Source organism: Hyperoodon ampullatus, assembly GCF_949752795.1.
Source record: "Hyperoodon ampullatus genome assembly, chromosome: 4".
Lineage (NCBI taxonomy): Eukaryota > Metazoa > Chordata > Mammalia > Artiodactyla > Ziphiidae > Hyperoodon > Hyperoodon ampullatus.
In genome coordinates, this window is record NC_136917.1 from 162,396,614 (window position 1) to 162,412,443 (window position 15,830).

At 41.2% G+C, this 15,830-nt stretch overlaps 1 protein-coding gene across 1 annotated transcript in view; it reads left to right on the forward strand.

The window, feature by feature from the left end:
• The window catches only part of MARCHF11 (membrane associated ring-CH-type finger 11), a gene marked incomplete at its 3' end in the record, with an annotated part of 120,485 nt that extends 105,785 nt beyond the window's left edge, over positions 1–14,700 (forward strand). The window contains exon 4 of the mRNA XM_079702839.1: positions 14,378–14,700. Coding sequence (XP_079558965.1) covers positions 14,378–14,700 — 323 coding nt within the window. The remainder of the gene's footprint in view (positions 1–14,377) is intronic.
• Positions 14,701–15,830: the final 1,130 nt, after the last annotated feature.

Sequence of the window (15,830 nt, forward strand, 5' to 3'; positions counted from 1 at the left end):
AAAATGTTGCATTTAGGTCATCTTCCTTCCTGTGGCTCATTTTCAACACGCTTAACCCAATTAGCATAAGCAAAGCATAAGAAAGTGAATCAACTAAGGGAAGAAAATTCTAATGCGTTCCAAACAAAATATAAATGACATTGAAACCATCCCCTGTTTAAAATTGTCCATGCTTGCTGGCATTTCCCAGCATGATTCAGAAGGTGACAATATTTCTTAAAGTATTTTAGGTGAAAAACATATTTACTGAAAGAAATTAACATTGGAATTGAAACATGCCATAATTTAGAGCAGAGAAAAATGGGTTTGCTGGGGAGCACCCTCCAGAGGGCTTCTGCTTCTTACCTTGTCACATAAGGTCATTACCATACAGATGTGTGATTGAAAGGACAGCAGTTGGTGAGATTTATAAAAAGTTCAGCTCCCGGGTCGTGATAGAGAGATAGCATTTTTTTAAGCTGCAGTATATTTATGGGCAAATATAAAAGTTATCAAATAGTTCCAGGAGAAAAATGTAAAATTACCGAGAGAACACTCAAGTTCACCACGCTCTCTAGGGCCTGTGGGGCGCTCTTCTTCACAGAGGGGGTTGTGGATGTCGGACAGACGTCTCAGCCCTCCCAGGGGACAGCCTAGACCACAGAGTCAGTCCAGTGTGACCTGACATGGGGCGTCTCCGCATCGAAGCTACTCTCTCTGGGAAGTGGGGACACCTCTTCTCAGGGCCACCAAATGGTACAGCACCGACTCATTTAAAATTGTCAGGGAGTCTGATCGTAAGATTTCAAATCTACTTAATGTAGATTTTTTTGGTGGGCGGAGCCCACCTTTCATCACACTCCACCCCCTCCCACCCCAGTCACCACCACTACCACCAAGTTTGGGAACTGAGCCACTGGGATCACTCAGGAAAACGGAGCCTGGACGTCAGTAGGTCCACATTCGGCCACGGAGGGGAGGCGGGGGGCTGGGGGGAGACGCAGAAGGCTGCTTGAGTGCCTGGTTGGCACTTTAGGTTGCAGCGGATGATGGGAGGTGTTGTTGCCCTTGCCTCGCTCTGAGATTCATGGGAAGCACGGATGTGGGTGAGTCTGCGTGAATCATATAAGGCGTGAGAAAAAAGCAGCTCAGCTTGAACAGGGTCTGGCAAAATAACGAAGGAAGTCGATTAGCCCGATGTTTCCTTTTTGAATCGTCCAATCACAGTTTTCCCTCCAGACGGGAGAGGACTGTCAGCCACCTCTGCTCCATTTCCTGCTTCTATTTCCTGATCTGTCATTTGATCGGGGACCAACGTCCCTCCAGCGTCTCAATTTGGCCCCTTGGGAGACCCTTGCCCAGCCGCTGGACAGAGACTTTCTACTCTGGCCCAGAGCCCCTCTGGGTTTCCCTTCAAAATTCCTCCCAGACGAGGACTGGGCTGCGAGGTGGGCCACGCTGGTTGGTCTGTCATCCTTGCAGCCATGCCTGTTACCAGATTCGAATGCTCTCCTGGCTTGTTTGGAATCATTCCTTAGAGCAGAATTCCTTTACAAGCACAGATCATTATTTCCTGATCTCAGAATGTATCAGTGTGCTTGATGCCCCAGGAAATGCCCCAGCTTCACTTAGAATCTAGCCAGGCCCCTTGGACGGAGAGGCAGAATGGGCCCTTGTAATTCAACATCGTTAGAGAAAGAACAGATCTTTACCCTTTATATGCTTTGAGAAGCAGGCCGTTATTATCTCTTTACTCTGGAAGTACAAATTATAAGCTATTCTATGCCTTGATCACACTGATGTTTACCAATTTTTCCAAAGATTATTATCATAGTTTGTTATTAGTGGTATTGCTGCCTTTAAAACCCCAGGAGAGAAAGTAGAAAGGAACTTGCTTTTGCTACTTGTCCTCAAGGCTGTGCCTGAAATGGTCTCTCAAAGTGAGTTAACTCTTTATGCCTCCTCCTGGGGGAGAAAACCCAACCCCAATCCTTCCCCTCTTGTGACCTTGTACAGTTCAAGTTCTTTTGGAGAAACATGGACATGATTAGCCAAGCAGCAGACCAAATATATTGTTATTGTTGACTTTTGTTTCCTCCATAGGAAATAGTGTGAATCTTTCAGCCTGTCTCAGTTGGGATGGTTTAGCCAAATAAGTATTAGTCATCTATTGGGCCAACATTCACTGGGTATTTATTGTGTCCCAATAATAAAGTACAGGATAGAAATACAAATAGTTCACAGTCTGCTGCCTGTTTTTGTATAATCCATGATCTAAGAATGGTTTTGAAATGGTCAAACAAACATTAAAAGAAGAATATTATTTCACTGCATATGAAAATTATATCAAATATAAATTTCAGTGGCCCTAAAAAAAGTTTTCTTGGAACCCAGTCATATCCATTCACTGATGTGTTGTCAGTGAGTGCTTGCAGCCTCATCAAAGAGGGACCATGATGTGTGCATGACCTACAATATTTACTATCTGGGCCTTTGCAGAAAAGCTTTTGGAATATAGCATCCTCCCTGCTCTCCAGCTGCTGGCAAGAGACAGTCAGGAAAATAAGCAATTAAAATACAACGTGGAAGGTGCCAGGAGATAAATATATGTGAGTGCAGGTGGTGGAAGGTTAATCATACTTAGGGTTGGAAAGTTGAGCTGGGGATTTGTATCTGGCGGTTGAAACCAGCGTCTGCGAGGGCAAGTGATTCGGGTGATATGAGCGGCCGTTTGAGGAGCACAGTGAGACACAGGGCAGGCAGAGAGGGGACAGCGGCCACAGGAGGAGGGAGTGGGGCCAGGCGAGGGGAGGAAGGGACTGGGGCAGAGGAGCATGTGGCCAGGAGTGCCAGATGCCTTACCAAGAGCAGGTGAAATCAAGACAAAACGTATCACTGGATCGGGCGATACGGGGGTTCGGTGGATAGACACAAGATTGCTGAGAATGGCTGGGATAGGCAGAAGGGGCTCAAAATGTAAGTTTATAAGCCTTGGCTGTAAAGGGGCACAGTTAAATGAGGGTAGAATCTGGGGGTGGGGAGTAGAATTGAGGAAAGGTCCTGTTTATTTGTTTTAATGGTGGAGCGAGGTTTGAGCAAAATGCTGAGAAGACAGACCCAGAAGAAATCTGAAGGCAGATTGGAGATCCAGGTGGGAGGGGACAGCTTGATGCCCCTGAGGTGCAGAGATAGAGCCCAGCACACAGGGGAGGGGTCTGTCTTGCACAGGAAGGGCGCCCTCACCCCTGAGATGGGCAGGCGGGGGAGGAGAGGGTGGGCGCAGCTGGAGATGCCGCACGCGCTGCTCTGGGAGGGGAAACGGATGGTCCTCCTTGCCACAGATCTCCCCTTTCTCAGGCAGGCAGATAGTAGGGTCATCTGTGGAGACAGGGAAGGCACAGCCTGGGGACAGGAGTCTGCGGAGAGAATTAAAAATGACCATCAGCAGCGCAGGGCTTTGGGGAGGGGAGCTGAGCCAGGAGACATGAAGAACCACTGGGCATGATTGCGTGCCCTCCCGAGGCTGGGCCGGGGGTGGCCCCAACATCCAGGGCTGTGAGGCTCTGTATTCTTACCCACTAGTGCTGAGAGTGAGTGCAGAGTGGGGAAATGGTGAGACTGGGCCTGGATGAGGTTTTATATACAGAGCTGCTGGAAGACCAGCAGCAAGATCAACCTTGCCCTTCACCTTGAGCGGTGGAGGATGATTACAGGATGGGGCTGCTTTCTCAGTGGCTGGGGAAGGAACCAGAGCCAGAAAGGAGCTGGCAGATTGGAGAAAGATTGCCCAGTAGAGGGGCTCGAGATCTTCAGTAAGTAGAATGGGTGCACTCATTGAAAGGAAGAAAGCGGGTAAGTGAGAAGCACTGGAGGTGGTGGTTGTCAGCAGTGCTGGTACAGTGTCAGGGCTTTTGCAGTTGGACCAGTTTCTGGAAGGGAAAGGCCCGGGGTGGAGTGAAGGAGGGACAGTGGAGGGCAAGGGTTATGCAGGTCAGGTCATGGTCAAGCCTTCCACATGGACCTGAAGAGTGTGGGTCTGTGGGGCTGAGGAGATCCAGGAGCCAGGGGACAAATCATCTGAGATTGTAGGGATCAGCTGAGGCGTCAGGAGGGGACATCCCTTGTGGCTTCACTCTGTACGTGAGCATCTGCACATGCACGTGTGCACGTGTGTGTGTTTTGTGCGACTTCACTCTTTCTTCATCTTTACTGTTTTCCACGAGAGTGTTTGTGTGATTTCTAAACACATGAGGTTTGGGACAATTGCAACTACCTTAGAGAGATCTGAGTACATCCCTAGGCTACTCTAAAATGAGGTTATTAAAGAGGCCAATTCAACTTGGACATGGGAAGTTTTCCTTGGAAGAGAAAGCAGAGTAGACCGTGGTAATGGGAGCCATGACAAGATGACACAGTTCCCTTAACCTAAGAACCTGGAGATTGTTCTCCAGAACTGGCACCAACCTCTTTAGGGGCCTCCTGGCTTCACACTATTTTGCAACAAAGAACTTTCTCATGACGGAGAGTGTGAACATGATTTTTCTAAATGATGCTCCTACTTAGCACACAGAGGATGTGGGACTGCGGCGCACTGCCAGGGTTTCTCTGGGGTCATGAGGAAGCACAGAGGAGCAGAGAAGTGGAGCCTGTATATGTTTTCAGCTGCTTCCAAATACGTTGAAAGGAGGCTTTAAAATCAAATCTCCAGTGATGACTGAGAGTGTGTTTACCCGGGTCCAGGCAACATTCTAAGCACTTTCCCTGCATTTTCACACTCAGTCCTCACAACAACCCTATGAGGTGTAGGTACTGTTCTCCTCACCTCAGAGATGAGAAAACTAAGGTGCCACTAACCAGTTTCCAGAGGTCACACAGATTTTAAGAGGGACCCAAGATTGGACTCCGGACACTGCGGCTCCAGAGCCTGTGTAAAAATATTTATGTGATTAATTCTATCTATCTCCTTATATGGTGAGCTCAAATGGCTAACTTACAAAATATTGTCTATTCAATAAAGTGAAACTACTTCATCAGTTGCTGTCTCGAACACCTAAGGCACGGAATCAGGAATAAATACTTTCTTTAACTACTGATTTTAGATCAGAAATAGAGAAAAAATTTTCCCTAGAAACCCAAAATAATGTAGCTGTTTTGTGAAGCCTTTATTTATTGTAGATTCATAGAACCACAACATACAGAAACATTAGTAAAGAGAATGGAAAATATTTAATATACCATACCAAAAGCCATTTCTCTCTCTTTGCATTGTTCTGAGTGAAACAGTTTCTTGATAAGAATAATTTATGTAAAGAATCACATCTCAACCTTGAATTTTCTTGCTAAATCACAGAATAGAATATTAAGGAAACTTAAGGTCTGAGCATTTTTATATTCAGGTTAAAAATTTGTATTGCTTTTTCAATTAAAAAATCTTACTGATGTTATGTGGATGAATTCAAAGAGTTAGAAACTGTACTTATGCTGAGATGGCAGCTTCTGTTTGGAATTTTTACCCACAGTCTGTGTGATTCAAGAGAAATGAAAAGCAAAGCCAACAAATGTGAAATAGCCTATGTCAGGTCCAAAGATAAACAGGTTTTAATTAGATATTTCAATTAAAACTTTTAAAATGCTGTTCTCACCCCTGAAATGGAACAATCAATACATGTATTGTTTACCCCAAAGATTAATAAAATCATAATCTGCAAGTTTGGAGTAGACAGTTTATCCATTGGAGATGGAAGGGAAAATCAGTTGTACATATCTTGACTTGCCACTAGGAAAAGTCCACTAATACACTCCTTCTAAGAACTGGCTTTGGTCCAGAGTGTGGGAAACAAATGGAAATCTACCAAAGTAGATTCCCAATCCTTGAGGCATTAATTAACCCAGAAGATAGATATTGATAGGCTTTTTAACCAAATACTGTAATATTGAGGTTTGCAGAGTTATTTATTTTATAAACTGGGAGGATCACTCCCATCTCCTATCCAGCTGCTGCAATGCACACTTTAGAATAAAGGCCAGAGGAGAACTGACCATCTTAGTCTGAAAAGAGATTTTAATTCTGTCTACTTCATAGTCAGTGTAATATCCCTTGGGCCAAATAGACACTAGTGAGGACCAGCTTCAGCCAGGGGTGGCTCCTGAGATCTGAGTTCTTGCAGAGGGAGTGCATTGGATCAGGCATCAGGGGTGTGGCTCTGATTCTGGGCTTGGACACTTAACTGTGGCCCATTGGTCAAGCCATGTCACTTCCCTGAGCTTCAGAGACTTCATCCCCCCATATGAACAGGTTGGGTTAAATCATACCCAATATTTCCTAATTTTGAAATTCAGTGACTACGTTTGACAGCTTCTCATCTCTGTGATATGATGTTACTCTTTGCTACCAGGTGTTCCATCCATCCGTGAATTGAAGGACAGAATTGGAGTTGCATTCAGCTGAAATTAAACCAATTCTAAGTCATGCTCCCAGTTACAGGGGAACTCTAGGATACCTTTATTACCTATAAAAGTATTGGACTCATTCCTGTATTTCTTTTATTGAAATAATCATATCCATAGATCTTTTTTTCCTCAAGCACTTTTGGATGGAAACTTAGATAATATAACAATTCTTCTCTCCAGTGAATTCTTTTAATCATTTTTTCTTTAAAAATTAACATATCATGTATTTTATAATGTATAACAAGTTTGCAGCTTTTGAGGAATATTCTGTGAATATGCCTATGGTAGATTTGTGCTCCAGGGCTAGTAATTGAAAGTTCAGGGGAATCTCCTGTCTACTAAGGGAGAAAAAAAATCATTAAAATAATTGATTGATGGGGCTTCCCTGGTGGCGCCGTGGTTGAGAGTCCGCCTGCCGATGCAGGGCACACGGGTTCATGCCCCAGTCCGGGAAGATCCCACATGCCGCGGAGTGGCTGGGCCCGTGAGCCATGGCTGCTGAGCCTGCGCTCCGCAACGGGAGAGGCCACAACAGTGAGAGGCCCGCGTACCGCAAAAAAAAAAAAAAAAAAAAAAAAAATTGATTGATGGATTGGCTTCTAAGAGCAAGTGGTCAGATAAATGGACAGCATTTTTTTTATTCTCCTGTTTTGTCTGGAAATAGAAGAGAGGAATCCATGTCTGCCTCTTAGGCTTTTGGCCTGGGCACTGTCATTTTGTAACTGTTGGGTTCATGACAGTAATTGAAGTAGGAATAGGGTTCCTGTCCTCAGGGAGCACATGACTGATTGGGGTCATGGAGAGATGATTCTCTGTTTCATGGTTTTATCTCAGATTTGCTAAGAAGACAGAATTAGCAGAATTTAGTGCAAGAGGATAGACTAGTCTAGGTGATTCTTGGGTTTCAGCTTAACTGACTTGAGGGATGATCATTAACTGAAGTAAAGATGGTAGGTTAAGAACCAGATTCAACCTATGTCAGGACCTTCTAGGAAAGGGGGTGCTTCCCTCACTGCCAGCTAGTGAGAGGTTACACTCCATGTTAAAATTTGCCTTTGCATCTTGTTCTGTGCCCAGGCAGTGTTGGTCATCATCACTGAAGGAACAGCACAAATGTGTTCTTTGCAACCAGGCTGATGACAGCAGATTTCATTGAGTGGAGAGGAAGACATAGAGGGTGGCAGTGTTGTAAAACAAACACCATGAATTTCCTCTTGTGTGCTCTCAGGGAAACAGTCATTTAGGCTCTATTGTCATAATCATTGTCGTAATCATTTCTTCATGTGTGCTGTTCTTTACTTTGGGGGTGAGGTGGATTAGATCATCCATATGTGGAAACTAGCCAGCCTCTAGTGTCAAGGGTTTTCATGTTGTGGAAAGTTTCTGAATAATTCGTTGTCCTTATCACATTTCTTAGCAAAGAAGATTTTACTACCAATGCTAATGATGAACCTGTGTTTGAACCCCTGAGCTTTAAACTTTGATGACCAGCCTGCCATTCTCAACTTGGATTTTATTATATATATTTTCATATATATATATATATATATATATATAAAATATTCAACAATAGAAAACTCAACTAATCTTTTAGAGATATAAGTACATTTTATGCAGGATATTTCTTTTCATTATTTGTTCTGATGGGCAGTACTGGAAATATGTTTCACAAAAATCCCCATATATAATCAGGATATTGTAGTGCCCAGAGGCCTAGATTTTAGGATATCAGCTGATGATAGCTCTCTCTTTTGTGAGCTTAGTGATTTCTGTAATGGAATATGTATTGTCTTTCAATCTTTATATCTCTCTTTAAGTTTTATATTTTTGCTTTTTTTTTCTTTCCTGGTTTTTGTTTTACTTTAAGCTTCATATAGAGTTGAGTCCCAACAAAAACCATTCAGTGTATATAGAAATGACTTGTGGTTATTTCTTCAAGATTCATATTAACAAGATTCAACAATGGAAGAGTAACTTTTAAAGTGATTACCTCTACACTTACATTTACGTTTCCATAATGGTTGGGCATTTAAATGTAGAGTATCTTAGGAAGATGTGCCAGGAGGATTCATGCGTTTGATTACATTCTAGCAGCGATGATCCCAACCAAGGGTATCTTGGGCCACAGTCTCATTTAGTTAACCCTCTTTTGTACAACTACACTCTGGTCTTCCCCAAGTTCCAGTGGGAATTAAGGACTAAAAAATGGAACCACTTAATAAGGTTGACTCTAATCTTCTCTAATCTGTTCTTCTTCTTTTTTTATTTAATTTAATTTATTTATTTATTTATTTATTTTTTATTTATTTATGGCGTGTTGGGTCTTCATTTCTGTGCGAGGGCTTTCTCTAGTTGCAGCAAGCGGGGGCCACTCTTCATCACGGTGCGTGGGCCTATCACTGTCGTGGCCTCTCTTGTTGTGGAGCCCAAGCTCCAGACATGCAGGCTCAGTAGTTGTGGCTCATGGGCCTAGTTTCTCCACAGCATGTGGGATCTTCCCAGACCAGGACTCGAACCCATGTCCCCTGCATTGGCAGGCAGATTCTCAACCACTGCACCACCAGGGAAGCCCTGTTCTTCTTAACTGTAACTCTAGGGGCCCCAAAGTCACCATTCTGCTCCTGGTGCACACTGACTTTCCAGAATGACACAATTATATGTATAGAGTTTGGTTATATGGAAACTCACTGAGAGAGGTAGGGGGAGAGAGAGAGAATGAGAATGAGAATCTTGGCCAGGGAGAATGGTTAAATTTAACTGAGAAATCTTAGACATTTTCACAATCAAGAGAGCCTTTTCTGGCCAAATATCCGCTGCGAGCTGTGAGTTCTTTAGCTTTCCCAAGGGTCTCTGTGATTGAACAGCACACAGGCATTTAGGCTGTGTTATCAGGATCTTACATTACTTGGGAAAGCTCAGGATGAGTGCAGCTTACCAGATGGAGTGTTCACCACTTACAGTGTTGCCTTCATATAAGGTTCCTCAACCCTTTTCTCTCCTAGAATGGGGACAGATGGAAGGCACTGTTTTATTGGCCCTCCTAGAAATGAAACAGTGTCGGTGACGTACAAGGATATTAAAAATGGCAACTAATTGTATAACTTTGCCCAAATCATAGTCTCGCAGGCTTAATTTACTCATATTTTAAATGAGGATGATGTAGGTTTTTATACCAGGTCTGTCTTAGCCTGTTTGAGCTGCTATAACAAAATACCACAGCCTAGGTGGCTTAAACAACAAACATTTATTTCTTACAGTTCTGAAGGCTGTGGGAAGTCCAAGGTCAAGGTGCTGGCACATTCAGTCTGGTGAGGGCTCTCTTCTTGGTTTGCAGACAGCCAACTTCTTGTTATATTGTCACATGACCTTTCCCTGGTGCATGCACACACACATACACACACACACACATACACACACAGAGAAAACTTATGTCTCTCCCTCTTTATATAAGGGCATTAACCACCCCCATGAATTACCTCCCAAAGATTCCACTTCCAAATACCATCATGTTGCAGATTGGGGCTTCAACATATGAATTTGGGGGAGATACAAACATTCAGTCCATAGCAATATCTCTTTCAGTTGGTCATTCTATGACTAAGAGAGGCTGCCATCCACTGGATATTTAGAATGAATAGCACTGTAGCACTCAAGGTTTACATATAGACAAGTTTTGGGCTTCCTTCTCAGAGCTGATATCTTCATAATGTTGGACAATTGGCTAAATCTCTCTAGGTCTCAATTTCCTTAACTATGAAGCTATTCAATAATATATGTTTGTAGAGTCACAGTCAAGATTAAATGAAAATTATGCATGTAAAAGCACTTGTCACACAACAGATCCTTGATAAAAATTTAGTTTTTAAATTATGAAAAATGACCAAATCTATTCAAACAAAAGCTGAAACAAGCAACACAAGAAGTGAAATAGTTAGACTGGTGGTTTGGTAGTTAATATCAACATTTGTTTGTATTTGAACATAACTTTTGCAAGTCTCTGTTAATTGTAACACACCATTTGTCTATATTGAAATAAACATAGACAAATGGTGAGTGTGTATGTGTGTGCACACACATGCACATATGTGAGTCTGTGTACCTTGAGAGTCTTCCCATTATATCGTGGGTAGTTAGCCTATTTTCTACTACCTTGTAAGAATTTCAACTAACACACCACTTCCAAATTTGGGATATATTTTACTTACATAAACACTGTGATTTTATTTCAGTGAAACCAGAAAATACTTAAACCTGCTCTGTCGTTAAAGACTATTCCCTAACAAAAATGTTCCTTTGCACATCAATAAGGGAATGCTCCAATTAATGTTACTGGCAAGAAAATTATAAGAAGCAACCAACTGCACACACAGGGACACCTACACACACACGCTCCTCAAGTTTCAAAACCCCAAGTTCCCATAAATCACACCTTGTTGACATCTTTGCCATTAATAATGTATCAAGTAACATAAAATATTTAATATTTACATTTTATAGAAATTATCATTGCTTTTCCCTTCAGAGTTAATGACTCAGATGAAGCAAATCCAAGCGTGTCTTCCTATGACCTGAAATGTCAAGGTGACAGGTTCATTTTAAGGCTTAACTTGAGGTATTACACAGAGAGTGAAGGCTACTCAAGGATGTGAACTGATCAGTTATGAAACAAGAGGGGACCCATCATCAGTAAGACAGGAGGGCAGTACGATTTTTAATAGCCAGATTCTCAACACATTGAACTAGAGTTAAATGAATCCTTATCTCTGGATTTCAATGATCACAGTAGTCAAGTCTTCTCATAACCACTAGTACAAATGGCATTTGCCACTGCCCCAGAAAAATCTTAAGGAGAAAGGGGAAAAGTGTACATTACAAAGGAGGGTGAGATGGGGTTCCTCCTATTTCAGTAAAATTTAAGCCTCTAGAGGATGAGGAGTAATTCCAAACTTTCATGGGGAATAAAGCAAAGTCTAAACATCGCTCATAACCTGAATGCAATGAAGAAGCAGCTCATGGAGCTGGAAATTCAAAAGGACTATGTCTTCATGAGAACTTCAAGTAGTTCTCTTTCTTTAAATTCAGTTCAAAATGTACTATAAAGACCTGTGGGATTTATTTCTGCACGTTGGGTAGATTTAATATTTAGAAAAGTGCTACCAGGAATATATTCCCAGAAAATGACTTTCAGCTTGAGTAAATGATCTGATTTCTGGCCTTTCAAAGGAAATCACTAAAAAAAAAAAAAGAAAAGGATCCTGTGAAATGAGTGGTTTCCCTGGTGAAGTCAGCCCCCCATCACTGGACTTAACAAGAATGAACCTGTTGCAGACTGTAATGGTCTTATGATTAGTGTGAATGAATACTCCTCACTACATAGATTCACTATTGATTTTTTAATCAATAATAATGTCTTGTATTTAGATAGTTACCATCTCCAAAGAAATCTGAGTGCTTTATAGTTGATGAATTCCAATTTATCTTCATACCATCCCACTGAATGTATAGATTAGGTATTCCAATTGCATTTTAAGGAGGAAAAACAGAACCAGAAAAGTTAAATCATTAGCCAGGGAGATTTCAGAAAGCTAATATTAGAATTACCAATTAAATTCTGGTAGTCTTGACTTATAATTCTGACTGTTTCCCCAAAACATCTGGTCAGTTGGGTCAACTCTGATTATTCCTTAGGAAAAAGGAATCAAACCATTGAATTGCTATGATTAACAGAAGTTTACATTACTTCTCGTTATTTTGGTGGTGCACAATAATTGGGCTTAAGATGTTTTCATTTATTAGAGCATATGCATTTTTTAGTGCCCTATGTTAGTACCTTTGGAATGCGCTTAAGTCACGTGTGCCAGAAGTTTATCTCCTGGTAAGGGATAGATGTAAGATTTAAATTCTCATATTAGGTAGGTGTGATTTTTCAAAGACCGGTTATCTCCATCACCTATGTGACATTGTTTTAGTTGACAAAAAATAATAATAATAATCTCCTCAATAAAAGCTTGTTCAAAACCTGTACTTATTATACCTCTGGGAAGGTTACTGTCATCCTTTCAGTCACCCAGTCTTCTAACCTTAAAAATGTGAGCCTCTGATTTTTTTTCCCCTTCTTGCATTTACAATTTCTGTCCGTTTTTCCTCTGACAAGTTGATTGCTTTGTTTCTCTGTGTTCTCCTTACTGCTAACACTCTGCTCCTCACATATGACATGGTAACCTCCTTACTTGTCTCCCCTACTTCTGTTGTCCATTCTTCAACCCATCTTAGGTCAACTTTCCTAATAAATTTTCCATAACTTTTGAAATTATGAATTATTTGAGTACATGAAAAGTATATAGAATAACACGTTAAACATTCATATCCCCACCACTCAGCCTAAAAAACCCACGATATTAAAGACACAATAGAAAGCCCTCTTTGAAGCCTCTCTCCAATTTTACCCCCACTCACTATCATGAATTTAATGGTTATTATTCCCATGCACGTTTTAACAATATGTATCTGTATCCATAAAAATGTATAGTATTTCTTCACTCCAATCATTTATACTTCTGAAATTTTCATTTGTTATGTGGCTTTGAGATTTCCACTCTTATTTTAAGATTTATCCATGTTAGTGCATGTGACTTTGTTCCCTTCTCTTTCATTGCTGTAGTCCTCTGGATCCACCCAGTACAATTTATCCATTCTTCTCAGGATGGGCATTGAGATTGTTTGTGATTTTTTTCTCAAACAAATATGTAATAAACATTTTTGAACATGCTTCCTTTTTCATATTTATGAGAGTTTCTCTAGGACATACTCCCAAGATTCTAAATGCTAGGAGGTGGTAGGATCTTCTCATTTTCAAATTTTGGTTAAAAGTGATTGTGTCAAAACTGACACATCCTCCTTACGTGCCATATTCCATCTTAAGAAAGACTTCATTGGCTTCTCCTCCAACTTTCAATGGAATTTCAAACTCCTCTAAGAGAAGCTCCTCCTCACTTTTCTGTCTGAAGCGACCTCCCCACCAGGGACTCCTTTTTGTGATAGGTCACAGATTCAAAAGCTTTTGGACTACACATTGAAATATAAATGTGTGAAAAATGCAGGGTATGGTGGGATCTGGAGTGGATGGTGGAGATGGAGCCATGCGACAGGGCACCATATCCGACTTACAGATGGCTAGTTTGTAGTCCCCAAGGTTCCCGTATTATTTTGTTTACTTCCCTGAAAGTTTGTCTCAGAAATGTGTAATCATCAATTCCCTGTATAGCAGCAAAGAGCCCTCTGGAGCCCGCCTGCCTGGGTTTGAATCCCCGCTCCCCTGCTGCCACCTGTCTGCTCTTGAGCAACTTCTTGTTTGTAAAATGGGGGACATGCTAGTGCTTACTTTGTAAGGGGGTGGTGAGAAATAAATGAGATAATAGCACTTAATAAATATTTGTTGAGTTGTTGAGGAGAGGAAAAATAACAAAAGGTTCAGTCGTATCTCCTGTGTGTCAGGCATTGTTCTAGAAGCTGGGGAGATGGCAGTGACCTTGATATTTGTCTCTTTCACAAATCAAGTTGCCAACTGGGACCAAGTCCCCAACACATTGCTTGGCTCATGGTGGGCACTCAAGAAAGAGATGCTGAATGAAGAAAGGAACCTAATGATTCTCCTAAGGCAACGTAAATGCCTAAGCATGTTCTGAGCCATAATGGAGCAAGTACTTTATACCCATGATGACTTTACTGTCTGCATGGCAGTGGATTCTTATTTTTGAATATTGACAACTCCCGTGTAATACAGGTAGTAACTTGCCATTAGACATAGTATTTGAGCAGTCAGAATACCACGTTTTTGATGATGATGCATCACAGAGAATTGACTATTTCTTTAATCTTACTTGTATACAAAATAACATTCTCAACTTTTGATGATGACCAGTCTTTTTCATTTTTCCCTCAAATTTAGGTCTCATTGTCCATGAAGGAGCTGCAGTTTACAGAGTGTTTAAACGCTGGCGAGCTGTCAACTTACACTGGGATGTATTAAATTATGACAAAGCCACAGACATCGAAGAAAGTAGCCGGGGAGAGTCTTCCACAAGCAGAACTTTATGGTTGCCATTGACGGCTCTACGAAACAGGAACTTGGTCCACCCAACACAGCTGACCTCTCCAAGGTTTCAGTGCGGCTACATGTTATTACATCTGTTCAACCGGATGAGGCCCCATGAAGATTTGTCAGAAGATAACAGCTCGGGGGAGGTTGTGATGAGAGTGACTTCAGTGTGACAAAGCTAAGAAGGTGCAGTGTGGACCAGCCTGCACATCTTGGAATGTAATTGCAGTGAATGGCAAAACCATAGCACTTCTAAAAACACACATCTATGAACTTTTTAAAATTTATGCTTTTTATATGAACATTTGAATTGCAAATACATTTTTCTGAAAAAAAGAGTCCTCCTGTTCTTTGCTTTCTGACTTATCACATCTTTTATAAGTTGGTACTTGAAATCATTATACATATTATTTAACTCTACTTGGTTAAAAGAATGGTGAACGTTATCCTTAAGGTCAAAACTATTTTTTTTCTTGCTTGTTTTAAATATATTTTTATCAAACGTTTTGCTCCATGTGTAATTTTTCAGGCATGCTACCAATGGGGAAGAGTTTAGAATGCTGTAGGCAGATTCCAAAGTGCCCATCAAGGACGAAGCACAGGGGTGATTCTGTGATGCACTGGTCTTCCTCATGCCTCAGGCTGGTTGGCAAACTTGAGCATGACTTTTTGTGGGGGATAAATTAACCTGTCACCAGGAATGCAAGTTCTAGGAATTATGGCTTGTTTTCTAACTTCTGAAACAGTACAGAGAGCTTGTAAAAAGATAAAGATAATTGGAATAAAATAGTCTTACAGGCATACTTTGAAGATATTGTGGGTTCAGTTCCAGACCCGCAATAAAATGAGTATCTCAATAAAGCAAACCACTCAAAGTTTTTGGTTTCCCAGAGCATATAAAAGTTACGTTTACACTATACTTCAGTCTATTAAGTGTGCAATAGCATTAATTCTTAAACAATGTACATACCTTAATTTAAAAATCTAAAATATGCTAGCCAACATCTGAACCTTCAAGTTGTAATAATAACATCAAAGATCACTGATCCCAGGTCACCATAACAAGTATAATAATGGAAAAATTTGAAATATTGTGAGAATTACCAGAATGTGACACAGACACACGAAGTGAGCAAATGCTGTTGGAAAAATGGTGCCAATAGACTTGCTTGACACAGGGTTGCCCTAAACCTTCAGTCTGTAAAAAACGCAATGTCTGCGAAGCACGATAAAAAAAAAAAAAAATGAAGTGCAATAAAACAAGGTGTGCCTGTCCTGCAGTACATATTACACAGGCAGGGCA